Here is a 15,526-nt window from a genome sequence, read left to right as displayed (position 1 = left end):
TTAACATGGACATCTTCATTGTTTTTGTAATATATTTTACAGCGAATGCACACTGTGCCCCATTCCACCACTCCCTGAAGGGTATATAGCAGGGGTTGCAAGATGGCGATAGTCATGTGCTATACTGAACGCAACTCCAACTGGCGGCTGGGAAACAGCGAATCAGCGACCAGTTGAATTTTCTTCGACTGAGATCGGGAATTTTCAAGTCACAAGGTACCGAACGTTGTTCGCGGGACGAGACAAATGAGCGTGGCGTCCACCACATGTTGCCAAACGTACCGTAAGGCGTGAAAAAGGGCTACAGTATTGTCAGCTCCAGAAATCAGCGAGGGAGTTGATGGTACAACTGCACACGCGGTCCTGAACGATGAAGTTTCCGGAAGGACCACCCACACACGGGTCGGAATGCAGGCGGACACACAGTCATATAAAGACAACTGGCAAAAAGAGAAGTACGCTTGGCAACGTTGCTTCGGGAGAGCGATGTGATCCCTTCAGGTTTTACTTCGCAACAGTTTGTTAACACCCATCGGACCACAAGCCCCCGAAAATGATGGGGGGACAGGACGCGCCAGAAATAGCCATCAAGGTCAACCGCCAGTTGGAGTTGCGATCAGTATACCTCTGACGCAACAACTAGCCATTATCCAGTGTTGCAAAATCGCCAGATTCACTGCCGCACCCTGTACTTAGGAACTTTACATTACGTTACAGTACATCGTTTGTTGCTCCGTGCGTTGTTGTTCGTGCATCCACACACACGCTATTAGCCGTTCACCAGTACTGTATAGGAGAACCACAAGCAAAGGAACCTGCACAGACCTGCGACTCCTGTGAACCGTACTCCCGCGCGGAGGGGAGTGGGAGAGTGGACCATGCTTCCTTATGGCCCGAGCTGAAAGAAGAAGGGAAAGCTGCGCGGTGGCTTTTCGTCCAAGGTTTTTCCCTTGTGGTCGCTCTATAACTATGCCCGCTCACATCAGCAGAGCAGGAGTGCCAACCACGGAAACGAAATCATTCCCAATCAATAGAATATCGGCCAATTTTCAACACGGTCGCAACAGGATACATGCAACTACGGGTATGGGGACAATTTGAGTCATAAATTAAAAACGTTTAACCTTGAGTTATTTTCCTTGCATAACATAGTGCATAATTGAATAACTGCAGTTCTGTGCACTGTACTAATTAAGCTTTTTGCTTGTGGTGGTGCCTACTCAGTGGCGTATTTGTGATCTCACATTCGGTGGTAAGTTTTGAGGGGTATGCAAATTTCAGCTAAACCATTCCCCGCGATTCTAAGTACCTTATTACAGTGGTTATAGCATAGGCCATTAAATCTTGTAACATTACACATAATTTTAGAAACATTTAGTGTATTTACATTGTAAGAAAACCCAAACTCATACACAGAAAGACCTATCGAACTAGTAATACCGAAAACTTGATCAAATTTCTATTACCAAGTTCAAACTTAACGTCAATCTAACTTGTCTAAAGTTTCTTGTGAATACTTTGACACATGTAAAATATCAGCACTATGCCGTGAACATTTACGTGGGAAACAGCCTGTTCGGTAAGGCTGGTCAGTTTCAGACCGTGTCCTTGAATCCACAACCACAAGGTTGCATTCTTTTCGGCCGGGAAATTTTTGGTGGCTGAACCATTAATAGACACGAATTATTTTTCAGTTGTTTTGTTACATAGTTAAGAGAATGGTATACTGTATGGTTTCAATCTCAGTTTCTTTGAGGGAGAAAAGACATTCCTGGCAGGGATATTTTTTTTGTGGCGGGAAATCCCCACCATCCAGCTGTTAATTCACACATTTGTTCTGTGCACCATAAATATATTTTTAAAACTATACAGTAATTACAGTTTACTATATATTAGCCGTTAAAACGTTTATTTCGGTTAGTAATTTTTTTACAGTGCTTGAAATGTTCTTTTCTTGTTCGAGTTCAGTAGTCACTCAATAGCATCCAATATCGTTAGTCGACATCCGTTTTAATTTTGGTTTAGAAAGGGAAAATTTTTGTTTGCTAATTGTGAATAATATATTTTTTTATTTAAACTGAAATTTCCGAACGTCGTTTCAACGTCGTTTTGAATCTGGTTACATGGTGATCGAACAAAATTCTATGATGTTCAGAAACATAGTTTGGAGTGTTTTAGTTAGATTTTCTGAAGGAGAGTGTTGCCTTACCCCTCTCTCCTTGATCCTGAGGATTCAGGTTTGCTGATTCGTGCGTTATATTTGCAGGAAAGAGGGAAAAGATGTAATCTGGGAGAGCTGAATGGAGGGAAGATGGAAAGAGGAAGGAGACAGAAGAGAGAGGAAGAGGCAAAAAAGGTGAAACACAAATAAAGAGAAGTAGGGAAAGAATGAGAGAGGTATAACTTGACAAGTTTAAAAACAAGAAGCTGCAAATAGCTGTTGCGCATCTCGCACCACATTTCCCCATTCCATTCTCCGCAGCGACGTTGGTTCGCAGTGTTGCAACCTGGAGGGAGCGGAATGGTCTGAGGATTTTCAACGAAATTTGTATTCCCTTTTTCCTGGGCTGTTTTCTACCTGTCGGAGTACAGAATTTCAGCTCACTTTTCGCCAACGACTTTTAAAACTTGGCCTCCCCGATGGCGCAGTGGTAGGGTCGTCGCCTTGTAATCAAGGGGTGCCTGGTTCGATTCCCGGTGGAGGCCCATAGTGCTTCGGATCCCACTTTAAACTGTAGGTCCAGTCCAGATTAGCCTTACTGTGCATAAAGTGGACTTAAAACAAGAAATCAATCCATTCCAATTCTTTTAAAACTTGAGAAACCATCCATTTAGATACTCCCGTGACGGCGCTTGTGGACTCGACAACATTATACTTAAGTTTATGTAACTCCATCTGATTTCACAAATATGTTGCAACATTGTAAACAATTTATCTGGCCTGTCCTCTAAGGGGCTTTCCAGAGCAGATTGTGGATTTCGTTGGACCCGGCATGATTTGATTTTTGCATTTCAAAAATATGCAGCCAAGAGTAAAGAGCAAGAACATTTCAATGCTTTAAAAAAGAGCACAGGCAAGCGTGTTATCACATTGCCTTCTCGTAGCGATTGTTGTACGATAAACAAAAGAACCCCCACCCCACTCGGCTTTAAAAAAAATCAGGCCACTGCTCGATGTAGCATTCAGAAAATGAAGTCATTCGCCCAGAAGTTTGTCTTCGTTATAAATCTTAATGCGCGTGCCTAATACTACAGTTTACGATCCGCGCACCGCACGCATTTTCAAAGACGGGATTAAAGCAAATGAACCACTGATAAACTGATATGAGCCGGCACCGTCAATTCACACAGTAAAAATCGTTTGTCATATCTGTTTTAGCTTAATTTTGCTGAGTTGGCACCACTCGAAGAGTGGTGGGGAGATGACGTAATAGGAAGTGCTCCGCAGCGATCTGCGCATATCGGGACTTAACTTGTCAGGTTGATAATTAAAGAAAGGACGATAGAAAAGAGAGAAATCAACAAAAGAGGAAGAGAGACAAATACATGGAGAAATAGAGAAACGTAAAGAAAGAGTGAGGAGGAAATGAAATACAGAGAGCAAGAAGTAGAGAAGTGGAGAGGAACGTAAAGAAAAAGAGGTAGAGAGAAAGATAGACAAATACAGATGAAAAGAGGGAGAAAAGAGTAACGTAAAAAGAGAGGTAGAGAGAAAGAGAGAGTGAAATACAGAGAGAGGGGGGAAAGAGAGATAGAAAGAAAAAGAGGTAGAGACGAAGAGAGGGAGAGAGAGAGAGAGAGAGAAGTATTTGTAAGCGTAGTAAGAGTAGAAAAGAGCCGGAGAGTGCTAGAGACGGGGGAGGGAGAAGTAGATAGAAAAAAAAGAGAGAGAGAATGACAGAAAACAGAAAGATAGGTCAAGAGAAAGAGACAAATGCAAGGAGAAATAAAGGTAGAAGTAGGATAGAAGCAAATCGCGTGGATTTCAATGACGAAAAGAAAAGACCCCTTTAGGAAATTCCTAGGTACGCCACTGCGACCAAAAAGCCAAAAAATGCAGAAACAGGTGCATCTGGATATTCACGAAGCAACCACCATTCAGACAGAAGAGAACACAACCTCTGCTTAGCTAACCATGACTCGAATAGTTCCGGCAATTCCTGATAGGTGGCTCCACTTACTGACTCGCTCGGATTCAATCCGGTTCAGGCTCTCCCGCCAGCTTTTCTGAAACTGCAAGCACAATATCCTCTGAAAATCGCATTTCGCTTCTCTTCCTTATCCTGGATTGGAAGGTCTCCGTTTTTTTTATAGGCTCGCCGGCTGGCAGTGGCGCTATCTATCACGTTTTCACGACTATAGACTCGTAAACAAGGTACTAGCACGACCCCGGCCGACAGTCCTCAGGTCGTTGAAGACAACTCAACATGTTCCGAGCATTAAGACCTCGATACGCCATTCGCAGAGGGGATGATAAAATGATTATGGCGTCTTCTAGTGATCAGGGTGGCAAGCGTCATTCCAGGACACTAGTCAGACTGTCCAGTCAGAGTCCAGGAATGTTTGGTTTTCTGATACATGAGGGAAGGAATGTAAAATACTTTTTGAGAGCACTGTATAATCTGTAGAAAAGATAATAGCAGACATATTGTCTGTTGCAATCTTCAAGCTATCTCGGTGTAGGAAGAAATGGCACGTAGCGAGGAGTAGGCAAGGAGGAAGGGGGGCTGAAGCCATGGGCGCCATTCACAGAGGGTGCCGTTTTCATTCCCATATATCAGTTGCGTTTTATAAGTATCCGGAACTGGCAACACTAATGTTGCTAGGTAACATCTAATATATCCATCGTAAAGTTGGACATTTCTATGGTATATGTACCCAGAACGTTGTGCTTACGGATGCTATTTTTGTTTGTTACAGGGACTTGAAAATTTCATCGGAGGCAAACAATGGAATTAACTCGAGAACATTTTCGAGCAATGATTTTCTACCACTTTCGACGTGGATTATCTCAACAACAGTGCAGTGATCAACTCACATCGACTTTTGGCGATGAAGCACCATCTAAAAGCACTGTATATCACTGGTTTAGTGAATTCAATCGTGGACGTCGTTCGCTCACGGACGAATCTAAAGAAGGCCGTCCAAAATCGGTTGTTGTGCCAGAAAACATTGATGCTGTGCGAGAACTGATAATCCAAGATGATCATGTGACATATCGTGAGATTGAGGCATGCCTGGGCATTAGTATGACTACCATACATAAGATACTGCATGAACATTTAGCCGTGAAGAAGATTTGTTCGCGTTGGATCCAGCATAATTTGACAATCGCTCAAAAGAAGGCTCGTGTCGATTGGTGCAAACAAATATTCACAAAATACAATGGTGGTGCTTGAAAAGCCGTGTATAACATCGACACAGGTGACGAATCTTGGATCTATGCATATTAGCCCGAAATCAAACAGCAGTCGACGGTGTGGGTGTTCCAAGATGAGCCAAACCCAACAAAAGTTGTTCGTGCAAGAAGCACTTTGAAGCAAATGGTCGCCTGTTTTTTTGGGAAAAATTTATATGTGGCTACAGTGCCACTAGAGAATCATAGAACCATCAATTCTGAATGGTACACAAGCATTTGTTTACCAGAAGTCTTTTGGGAAATCAGAAAAAACAACCAGCGACACAGGATCATTCTTCACCATGACAATGCTAGTTGTCACACATCGGTCCAAACAACTCAGTATTTGACAGGTGAAAACATTGAATTGATGGGTCATCCGCCGTATAGCCCTGATTTAGCACCCAGTGATTTATTTTCGTTCCCGTACGTGAAGAATAAGCTACGTGGTCAACGATTTTCGACGCCAGAAGAAGCAATTGATGCGTTCAAAATGCATGTTTTCGAGATACCTCAATCGGAATGGACAAAGTGCTATGAGAATTGGTTCACACGTATGCAAAAGTGCATCATGGAGAATATTTTGAAAAACAATAAAACCATTTTCAATGATACATATTTATTTTTGTTTGTTATTCCGGATACATAAATAGCAACCCTCGTAATGCATCGTTTATAACGCCATTATTTCTTCAAAGTCAAAGTTGAATCAAAATTGCATTCTTCTTCTTCTGAGACGATACTGCATACTGTATTGTTTATTTAGCTTATTTTTCTTAACCTTTTTTCTTCATTTACTTGTATTAATTTTACTACTACCTTGGGAAAAGACAATTCCAGCAGTGTGGTACCAATGGATAATAAATGGTTTATTATCCATTGGTACCACACTGCTGGAATTGTCTGTTCCCAAAGTAGAAGTAGAAGTACGTTTTCAAAAATGGTCTTCACACACTAAGATAGCATGTCAATTTTTTAATCAGAAGTGCAAAACTACTAATTTTAGAATATAATCTATATTATTTTTAATGAGTGTTTCTATTCTTCCTCATTTCAAAATTAGTAGGATGTAAATATCACAAACCATGCCTTAAGAAGAAAATGTCATTGCTTGGAAGTGCGGAGGAGGGGTAGGGGGTAACCGCAATCCTGTCTAAGCCGCCAAAATATCTAGCTACGGGGCTGAGGAAAAATGGCGAGATTTAACAGTCTACGTCAGTGACAGCACCAGAGTGGAAGCAAAGGGGGCGGACCAAGAGAAAATATATAAATATTTATCCCAAATATGCATTTTGTTTATGAAATTTAGTAGTATCTTAAATGTGACTTCACCCCCTCTATTTTTCTTCATCGTGCCCTCATTGGTCACGTTCATGAACATACGCAGAATTTCTTCTAGGTCACCTCCCCCCCCCCCGAAAGGTTAATGTGTGAAATATACAATTTATAGCAGACTAATTTTCCAAAAAGGAGCGTGTGCTCCGCTTTTTCCCTTCTGGACACCCACGATCTCGTTTCGTTCCGTTTTAAACTTTTCACGTGTTCTGAAGTTCTGACACACAAAACGATGTAGAGCCAAAAACTGAACAGTAGACGTTACTCTTTCGCATATACCCCATGCTTTGAACGCCACAGCATAGTGTCCTACAAACAGATAGCATATAGGATAATTTGAGTTGCGAATCTTCGTGCGCCGATGAAATTTTCCTCGCTGTTCCTAAGAATTATTCAACCAGTGCCGAAGAAATTTCTCTGCCGATCGTGGAAAATTTCTCTCCCTGTTTCGTGAACATTTCTCCCCCTCTGTCCCGAGGAAATTTAACTATTGCGGGAAAAGGTTTAACCAATTCACACATCCAATGTAACTGTGGTTGTGGTATTCTACTTGTTGAAGGGATAGTTTCTAGTCAATGATTTTGCAACACTGTTTTACGTTTCATATCTCTCGGCTGTTCCACGTTCCACACTACCTCGTAAGCTCAGTTCGTTGCAGGATTATTTGGCCGTTCGCCAGGTTTCGTTACACCAGGAAATCGAAAAGAACAGAAAATAAGCGTAAGGACCCTTCTTTGCATCTTAAATTAATGAACAGTTGACATGCTTAAAGTTACTCGACTTGCAGTCGAAATGTACTTTTCCTCTTTGAAGTGCACTTTTGACGTCACGGCTCCTGGTACTGGAGAAAGGAATAGAATCCATTCTTTTTAAAATTTCCGTCATCTCATGGAAATTAAAATCTTAACGAAGCGTTCAAACGTAACTTTTGAAGGGAGTGGATTCATAGTTGGCAGGTAAAATGCTTCAGTTGTGATGTAGTTAGTTAATCCTTGGTAGTGCTGGGAAGTAACACAGTTTCAAGCAACAGTTATATTTATGACGAATCTTAACTGTTACTAGCCTGTCAGTGTAGCAGAGTTACTTTCTGGAATAGAAGTAACGTTTATCAACAGTCACTTTATGACACATTGTTATCTTGAAGATTTGTAACGTGCTGGATGAGCCAAATTGGCAACTCTGATTCCAACCATATGTATTCTCTGGATGCAAAGGTGAAAAGATGAAGCTTCTTTGAACGCAAATTTAGAGCATATACGCTATATTTCAATTCAAATTGTACTCGAGGACTTCGATGCTTGATCCCCTCATTTATTTGTTGTAATAGTCTTGAGATTGTTATAATTCCACTTTATGCACAGCAAGGCTCATTGGGACTGGACGTACAATTGAAAGTGCGATCCGCACAACTGTGTACCTCCACTGGGTATCTAACCAGGGACCCCTTGATCACAAGGCAACGATGTTACCATTGCACCATCGGGGAGACTTAATTTGTTCTAACTAATATAAATATATGAAGACTTACATGTGCCTGAAATATGAATAAAACACATGTATTTCTTCACATACTCTATGTGATCAGAAGTATCCGGACACCCACCTGAAAATAAAGTACAAGTTTGGGCAACCCTCCATCGGGAACACTGGCAGTCAATACAGTGTTGGCCCACTCTTAGCCTTGATAACAGCGTTCACTCTCACAGGCATACTTTCAATCAGGTGCCGGAAGGTTTCTTGAGGAATGGCAGCCCATTCCTCGCAGAGCATCAAAATGAGAAGAGGTATTGATGTGGATCGGTGTGGTCTAGCACCAAGTCGGCATTCCAAAGCATCCCAGAGATGTTCTACGGGTTTCAAATCAGTACTCTGCGCAGGCCAGTTTATTAGTGGGACGTTGTTGTCGTCAAACCACTCCCCCACAAGCCCTTCAGTACGGACGGGTTCTCGGTCGTGTTCAAATACACAATGGTAATCCCCGAACAGGTCTTCGACGGTTGGCAGCATGAAAGCTGTTAAATGTCAACGTAAGCTTGTGCCGTGACATTGCCATGTAAAGCAACAAGGGGGCCAAGCCCCTTCCAGGAGAAACATGACTACACTGTAACCCCGCCACCTCCGAATTTCACTGTCGGCACTATACAGGCTGGTAGATGTCGTTCACCAGGCATTCGCCACATCCACACCCTACCATCGGATCGCCAGATTGTGTACTGTGATTCATTACTCTACACAATTGTATTCCACTGTTCTATGGTCCAGTTTCGACGCTCCTTGCACCACACGAGGCATCGTTTGGTATTTTTCTGTGTGATGTTTGACTTATGGGCAGCTGCTCGTCCATGGAAACCAAGTTGCCGCACCTTGCGCCAAACAGTAATGGTGCTTCGAGTAGATCCTGATGCAGTTCGGAATTCCTGTGTGATGGTGGCGATGGATGATTGACGATAATGCTGTACGACCCTCTTCAACACTCGATGGTCTCTGGAGGTCAACATGGGAGGTTGGCCTAACGCTTTTGGGTTGTACACATCCCTTCACTATAACACTGGAAACAGTGGACAGAGGGATGTTTAGGAGGGTGGAAATCTCACACAGAGATTTCCTACACAAGTGGCACCCAACCAACTGACCACGTTGAAAGTCTGTGAGTTCCTCAGACCATCCCATACTGCTGTCTCACACTGTCTGCAGACTACCGAGTTCGCTCACTATGTGTTCGACGTGGTAGATGGCAGTACTGTGTCGCCCTCTATGATAAACAGACGTTTCGCGGTGTGTCCGGATACTTTTGATCACATAGAGTAGCTATTTACTTCAATACAATTAATGATCATTGGTTTGTGTAATTTGTTTGCAAGAAAATTTCCAACACAAAGTAACTGCAGAAATAAGTTGCAGTTACTTTTCCATCTCTGAGTTATATTTTAAAATGAGTAACTGTATCTCTATTACTTTCAAAAAGTAGGTCTCCGAACTGGGGTCCGAAATCATTGAAGACTGGGGAGGAGGAGGATTCGATTAATCTACACATATATACATACACATACATATACGTATCTATATATATATATATATTTATATATATATATATATAATATATTTATGTGTGTGAGTAGATTAATATATACACTTGTATATTATATATATATGCGTGTGTGTATGTGTATGTGTGTAAATTATTGTATGATATTCATATTTATAGTTTTCTTAAATATACAAGTAAATTACTAAATATTTAAAAACACATTATTATGAAGTACATACAAAGGAATAAATTTGTTACTTGTATATATATCAGATATTTATAAAGTAGCAAAATAAGACTTTTACTAACTGACTAAAGATGTCAGTAAATTGCAAGTAATAGCAATTCATTATGTATAAGTTTTTGTTTAGTTTTTACTTTCTATTAATAATAAATCAATTAGATTTCATACTTATATTTTGTCTTCCATTCTTCTTTTACTTTCATTGTGCGTATATAATTACTGGTGTAGATCTGTTAATGATCTCTTGAGAGAGAGAGAGAGAGAGAAAGCACTCACAACCACACTACTGTGTGTGTTTTCGATATTATCCTCAGTAAAGTGCATATTGAAGACAAGACTTATCGCTTATCTATTCTTGTTTCAACAGAAACTCTCCCCCCTGAAATTTTTGGTATGTCTTTTAGGTCAAGATCGTTGGTGGGTAAAATTCCCCTTGTCTCCAGGATTTCGCACCCTGCTCCGAACAATAACGTTAGGTGTTATTAGAACAGAAAATATATTATTCAAGTGTGTGTCCCTCCAATATATGAGCAATAGTATCACTATTTTTGGCAAACCAAAAAAATAAAAATTCGGTGACAATCTCGCTTCTGACCCACCAAGCCACATGTATCGCATATTAAATGTCCTTTCATGACTTTCATCTTTCATGTTCATCGTCGCGATTAACCTAAAGAGATTGAAAAATCAACGCACAAATAACCAACATGCACATAAGAACCTGCGTTCCCCTTCAAAGAATAGCTGCAAACCCGCCAGTACGCACTGATATAGAGAATGTTCCAAGAGAAAAGAAAATCGACGATCGAAATAAATTGAACGAAGTTATGACTTATGTGCAGTGGCGGCAATTGGGTGTCAAAACTGGGGGGCAAAGACAATTTACTTTCTCTTGGTAAACAAGAGACCATAGTACGGAAGCAAGAAGTGGGGGCCACCGTTCCCAATGCTTCCCCTAATCGCCGCCTCTGCTTATGTGGAAGCTTGAACTTGCTATGACCACACTCACACAAAATAAAAGATAATCTTTAACAGTGATTTCCTTTTCGCCAAAAGATGGCAGTGTATATTTAGTAAGAAAATAAAATTAAAATAATTGTAACATATTGTGTTAATTATCAGTATTGTAAAGCGTATCTGTGCACATTATACATATTATGTGAGAATTAATCAGAAAGTATTTACTGGTACTCAATTAGATACTATCCATCACAAAAATTCCAAACACCTACAGTCTATTTATCCATATTTGAAATTATTATGCATGTACGGTTGAAGGAAACTACAAATCATAATTGAAGCAACGACCAAGGCAGGATATTGCTCGTACGGTTTCATAATACGGTACTTCTCCCTCATAGCTTCATGATAACATCTCTTCACCACAGAATAACAAGCTATCTGCAATGTTTTGTTCGATAATCGTCTTCAATGTTACTCTTGAATACGAGGAGAATGTGACATGAGATCTGAAATCACCTTCTTTCAATTCCCTACTCAATGCATTGTTCAAGTTGCCCTATGGATTTGGGAATAAAGTTGGAATTGCAGTAAGTAGCCGAGGCAATTTTATTTTGCTATCGTGAACTTCCTTTTTCAAAGGAAAGACTGTAACTGAAATGATTTTACAAACGGAAAGTGTCAAAGAGATTCCTTCTCAGAATAGCTGTAACTTTTTCACGTAAATAAATAAGTACTCGTATAACAAGTTTCTTGTCCAAATAAATAAATGTTAAGAGTTACCTTTTCAAATGAATAATTGCAATTCTTCACATGTAACTATAACAATGAATGGATGAATTGATTTATTTTACTTCGCTTCTTTTGCCACTTTTGGCTAATTTGCGAAGATGGGAATGAGTGATGATATGATGAAATTGATTAATGGACACTCACAAACATCCATGCCCAGGCCAGGATTCGAACCTGGAACCCCTGGCGTTCAAATGAATGATTGTAGCAAAGTTCCATTTCGAACGAAAAACTTGAACTGAGTTCTTCAAATGAATAACTGCAATAGAACTTATTTTCCAAATTATAACATATATTCTCTTTCCATGCATTTTCGAAGGAATGCATGTAACTGAGATTCTTGTGCAAGTTACTATCCTTTCAAGTTTCAAATAAGTAACCGTAAATCAGGCGTATATTCATATGAATAAGCTGAATTACGAATGAACTGAGATTATTCGAGATATGGACATATTGTGGACAGAGAAGGAGATCTTGAAATAAGGACAGTGAGGAGAAAAGGAGGTTCCAGGACAGGAAAGAGAGAAGGCATTTAGGTGAGAGAGGTCTTCTTCTTGTCCACGTTCGGGTTCACATGGTCTCGGTGTCATAATAAACGCAAAATTGGTCAAAATGAAAGCAAGTATTTCTACTGCTATATCCCAGAGCTGCCAATAAGGTAGGTAGTTCAACAATATATAGCTGAGATTCTTCAACAAATGAATAACTGTAGCTGAGACTTTTCTGTAAATGAATAACTGCAACTGAGAATCTTCTACAAAATGAATAACTCTATCTGGGGTTATGTTATATGTGAATAATTTTAACAGACTTTTCTGTAACTGAATCACTGTTACTGAGAATCTTCTACAAAATGAATAACTATAATATAAGTCAATTTCTTCTATACGCTTATCTACAGATGAGTAACTGTAACTGAGAATCTTCTACAAAATGAATAACTATAACCTAGAAACTTGTACAAAACGAATAACTGTACACCTAACGGCAAAATAGATAGTGGGTAAATTGTCCATCGCCATTTTCAGTTTAGTATGTTTTCCACAATGTGATAATCATGAATTGAAATAAAAACGTCAATAAGCAGAGGACAACATCTGTTTCGCATTAGCAGAATTCCATTTCTTAACACAACACAGGATGTATAATAAAAATAATGAAAATAGTGATTGACAATTTGCCTATTATTATCTTTGCCGTTGACTGTACCTGAGATTCTTCTATATGCGAATAACTGTAACTCAGTTTCTTCTGTATGCTTATCTGCAAATGAGTAACTGTAACTGAGAATCTTCTACAAAATGAATAACTATAACCTAGAATCTTGTACAAAATGAATAACTGTACCTGAGATGCTTCCAGAGGCGTCTCGTGAACGCATGCGGTGCATGCAGCCCTTGCGTCAATTGTGGGGAAAAGGACAGTTTGCTCTGCGACGACATGAATGAGCATTTCTACATTCTAATTTCTTTATATAGGAGAAGTATTTATTTTACACGAGAGCACTCATCTACGATTATATGACATTTCTTGGATCTGAAGTGAAAGAAAGTAATAATTCTTTTCCCACAATTGACGCATGCGTCACTTCAGATCCAAGAAATGTCATATAATCGTAGTTGAGTGCTCTCGTGTAAAATAAATACTTCTCCTATATAAAGAAATTAGAATGTATAAATGCTCATTCATGTCGTTGCAGAGCAAGCTGTCCTCTTTCCCACAATTGACGCATCAGAAGACGCCTCTGGATGCTTCCATATGCAAATAACTGTAGCTGAGATTCTTCTATTCCTTCAATATACGAATGAATAACTGTAAGCGAGAATATTTTACAAAATGAATAACTGTAACTGGGTTTCTAATGCTGTATTCTCTCATTGCAGGAGGCGTATCGTACTTGGGTGTGTGCCTCTCTGTTGCCTTTCTTCACGGGGCGCCGGCGTGTGAAACCTTGTCGCAGCGAGTGTCAGAAGGTGGAACAACGATGCCCGTTTTTCCTGCCAGGGGACCGCAACCCCGGCCACCCCCCGCAGTATGCGGGGGAACCCACCTTCACGTGCCTCGGTGAGTATCCTGTATCTATATGTGTCCATGCATGCTGTATGTTGTTAAGGAGGGACGTCAGGCTTGATCCCCTCCGAAGTGTCCTAATCCCCCAAAATTATTATCCATTTCAAATTCATATATTGTGTAGTGATACCGTTATATTACAGTAATGAAAGTGTATTTGCGATATTATTTTGAATCGCTTGATGCACGATGGATGATTGAATGGATGAAGTTAATGAAAAGACACTGCCAAAGGTACAGTAACCAGCAATAACAATTGGACAACTAGATCCAGAAATACTTGCTTCCCTGCAAGAAGTTATGTGTGTTGCTTAACCCTACGGTGATAGTAGAAGTTGTCATTGAAAATTTACTACTAAATTCCACTCATCGTTGTAGATTTGGGCAACACACACAAGGAAGCGAGTATTCAGGATCTAGATGTCCCATTTTTGCCGGTGACTGTACAATCATGCCCGTCGGGCCTTGAACCTGGAATCCTCGGTAAGAGGGTCAAGATGAGGATATGGAAAAACTGTTTGTTACTATCAATTTTGTGTTCTTAGAGGAATTCTTAATGATAAAGTTAATTTTAATTGACAGTCCTGTTGCATTGATAATATAATAGATTATTTTTAATTTTTATTGATCGATTGACTCGATTATTTTACTTCGCTTTTCCGTCACTTTTGGCTAATCACGAAGATATGGATTAATGGTCATAAGATGAATTGATGAAAAGACAATCATGAACACACATGGACAGGGAACAACACAAGTCCCGCAGAGGATTATACTGGCTGGCTGTGAGTGCAGGCGCCAGAGCCTCGTTAGTCCACAACATTCAGTTCAGGGTGTCCTACGTGCAAGAGAGGTTGACATGTGGGTGTGTTCACACTTACATTCTTCTTTATATTTCTTTTCTTGTTTTACATTTCAATCTCTTTGGTTAATAACGATGATGAGGATGATTGATTGATTGATTTGCTTTATTTTACGTCGCTATTTGTGCCACTTATGGCTTCATTTTTTAAATGCTAAACCTCACCACTGAACAGTTCATCGACGGCCATTGCCTGTGAATCCAGATTTTCAGTGACCTAGCCTTTTTCGTCATTGAAGCTATGCTACATTGAGGTGCCGTGAATAACAATTGATTGATTTGCTTTATTTTACTTCGCCTTTTGTGCCACTTTTGGCTAATTTGCGAAGATGGGGATGAGTGATGGAATGATGAAATTGATGCATTGACACACACAAACATTCAAGCCCAGGTCGGGATTCAAACCCGGGACCCCTGGCGTCGTAGCGCGATGTGCTAACCACTACGCCACGGGGGCCGCCTACCGTGAATAACAAGACGTCTAATTTCGGCGCTTCGAGCCCTAGAATAAATAAATTATATCCGGCTTATGTATACAACCACATAGCACAGGATCACATTTGACACTAATATCTTTGCAGCTACTATAAAGAAAATACTATAAATACTATGTGACTTACCATACGATAGATAACCCCTTGGTATATCTTTCTGAATACTTAATCTCGGTCTCGCCTCGGACAAATCTCGAAGGCTCTAGTCTCGTCTCGTCTATGTACCGTCTACCGTGTCTACAAACTACACAAAACAAAAACTAAATATGCTGACCAAGGCAGAAATTTATTTTATTGTAAAAAATTTAAATTTTTATTTTAAATTTCTGCCTTGGTCAGCATA

The 15,526-nt window shown here is 40.1% G+C and overlaps 1 protein-coding gene across 2 annotated transcripts in view; it reads left to right on the top strand.

Moving 5' to 3' along the window:
- Nucleotides 1-15,526, top strand: part of Mid1 (calcium-permeable channel component Mid1) — a 621,324-nt gene that overhangs the window by 567,284 nt on the left and 38,514 nt on the right. For both annotated transcript variants that reach the window (XM_083129744.1, XM_083129745.1), the window contains exon 2: nt 13,641-13,821. In XM_083129744.1, coding sequence (XP_082985870.1) covers nt 13,641-13,821 — 181 coding nt within the window. The remainder of the gene's footprint in view (nt 1-13,640; nt 13,822-15,526) is intronic.

The sequence above is a fragment of the Lepisma saccharinum genome, chromosome 10, assembly GCF_977018435.1.
Source record: "Lepisma saccharinum chromosome 10, izLepSacc3.1, whole genome shotgun sequence".
NCBI classification, from domain to species: Eukaryota; Metazoa; Arthropoda; class Insecta; order Zygentoma; family Lepismatidae; genus Lepisma; species Lepisma saccharinum.
The sequence above is the reverse complement of the archived record's forward strand: the minus strand, read 5'-3'. Positions and strand labels throughout refer to the sequence as shown.